The 1,156-nt window shown below is 37.5% G+C and overlaps 1 protein-coding gene across 2 annotated transcripts in view; it reads left to right on the forward strand.

Annotated features, from left to right (window-relative positions):
- LOC133665155 (solute carrier family 12 member 7-like) overlaps positions 1 to 591 on the forward strand; it is a 68,027-nt gene extending 67,436 nt beyond the window's left edge. For both annotated transcript variants that reach the window (XM_062070385.1, XM_062070386.1), the window contains exon 26: positions 198 to 591. In XM_062070385.1, coding sequence (XP_061926369.1) covers positions 198 to 289 — 92 coding nt within the window. In that variant the 3' untranslated portion in view covers positions 290 to 591. The remainder of the gene's footprint in view (positions 1 to 197) is intronic.
- Positions 592 to 1,156: the final 565 nt, after the last annotated feature.

Genomic DNA, 1,156 nt, shown 5'->3' on the forward strand with positions numbered 1-1,156 from the left:
ATATTGATCAGTGTCTACATTTACTACCTATTGTCCCCGTCAATGGTTATATTGATCAGTGTCTACATTTACTACCTATTGTCCCCGTCAATGGTTATATTGATCAGTGTCTACATTTACTACCTATTGTCCCCGTCAATAGTTGTATTCCACAGCAAAGAAAAGCTGAAGTGCTCCTTCACCCTCCTTTCTCCAAGACATGGAGTTTCTAGAAGTTCTAATGGAAGGACTGGACCGTGTCTTACTGGTTCGCGGAGGAGGTCGGGAGGTGATCACCATCTACTCGTAGTGCTAAGATGTTCCTCTGGGCCGGAGGTAGGACAACCATGCTGCTTGCAGAAGAAACACCTTCACATACACTTTAAGGAAGCAAACTCCAACATGAACTATTCAATTCAGGGACTTGGATCACAAAGCTGCAGTTTAGAACATCTTCAATGCACTGACTTTTTACTCCAGAGAAAGAAGACTCACTTCCTTTTAAGGGAAACAATCATGTCTTCAAACCCTTTAAGGTCCTCGTCTCGTGTCCCAGGGATTGGAAAATGTTTTTTATGGTTTTATTTCAATTAAAAGTTGTCAATAGAAGTATTTTTAAACGAGTTCTGGCAGCGCAGTCTCATTTCCATCTCACAATTGTTGCGTCGGACCAGTTCTTCCTCCAAGGGAATCTAAGTTGCTGGTCAATCCCAAGTTCTTTAGATGACATATATGCTGAGTAAGAAGGACCCGTCAAGACAGTTTTGGAATATTATCAAGTTTTACTGAAAGTTTCAGGAGAACCACCCAGTCCAGGGGTCACCAAGCTTTTTGAAAGCAAGAGCTACTTCTTGGGTAGTGATTAATGCGAAGGGCTACCAGTTTGATACACACTTCAATAAATTGCCAGAAATAGCCAATTTGCTCAATTTACCTTTAACTCTCTGTTATTATTAATAATTAATAATATTTACACTTAATTGAACGGTTTAACAGAGGAGAATACACGAAAAAAAATGACAATTAAATTTTGAAACATAGTTTATCTTCAATTTCGACTCTTTAAAATTCAAAATTCAACCGAAAAAAAGGAGAGAAAAACTAGCTAATTCGAATCTTTTTGAAAAAATTTAAAAAATAATTTATGGAACATCATTAGTAATTTTTCCTGATTAAG

The sequence above is a fragment of the Entelurus aequoreus genome, linkage group LG14, assembly GCF_033978785.1.
Source record: "Entelurus aequoreus isolate RoL-2023_Sb linkage group LG14, RoL_Eaeq_v1.1, whole genome shotgun sequence".
Lineage (NCBI taxonomy): Eukaryota > Metazoa > Chordata > Actinopteri > Syngnathiformes > Syngnathidae > Entelurus > Entelurus aequoreus.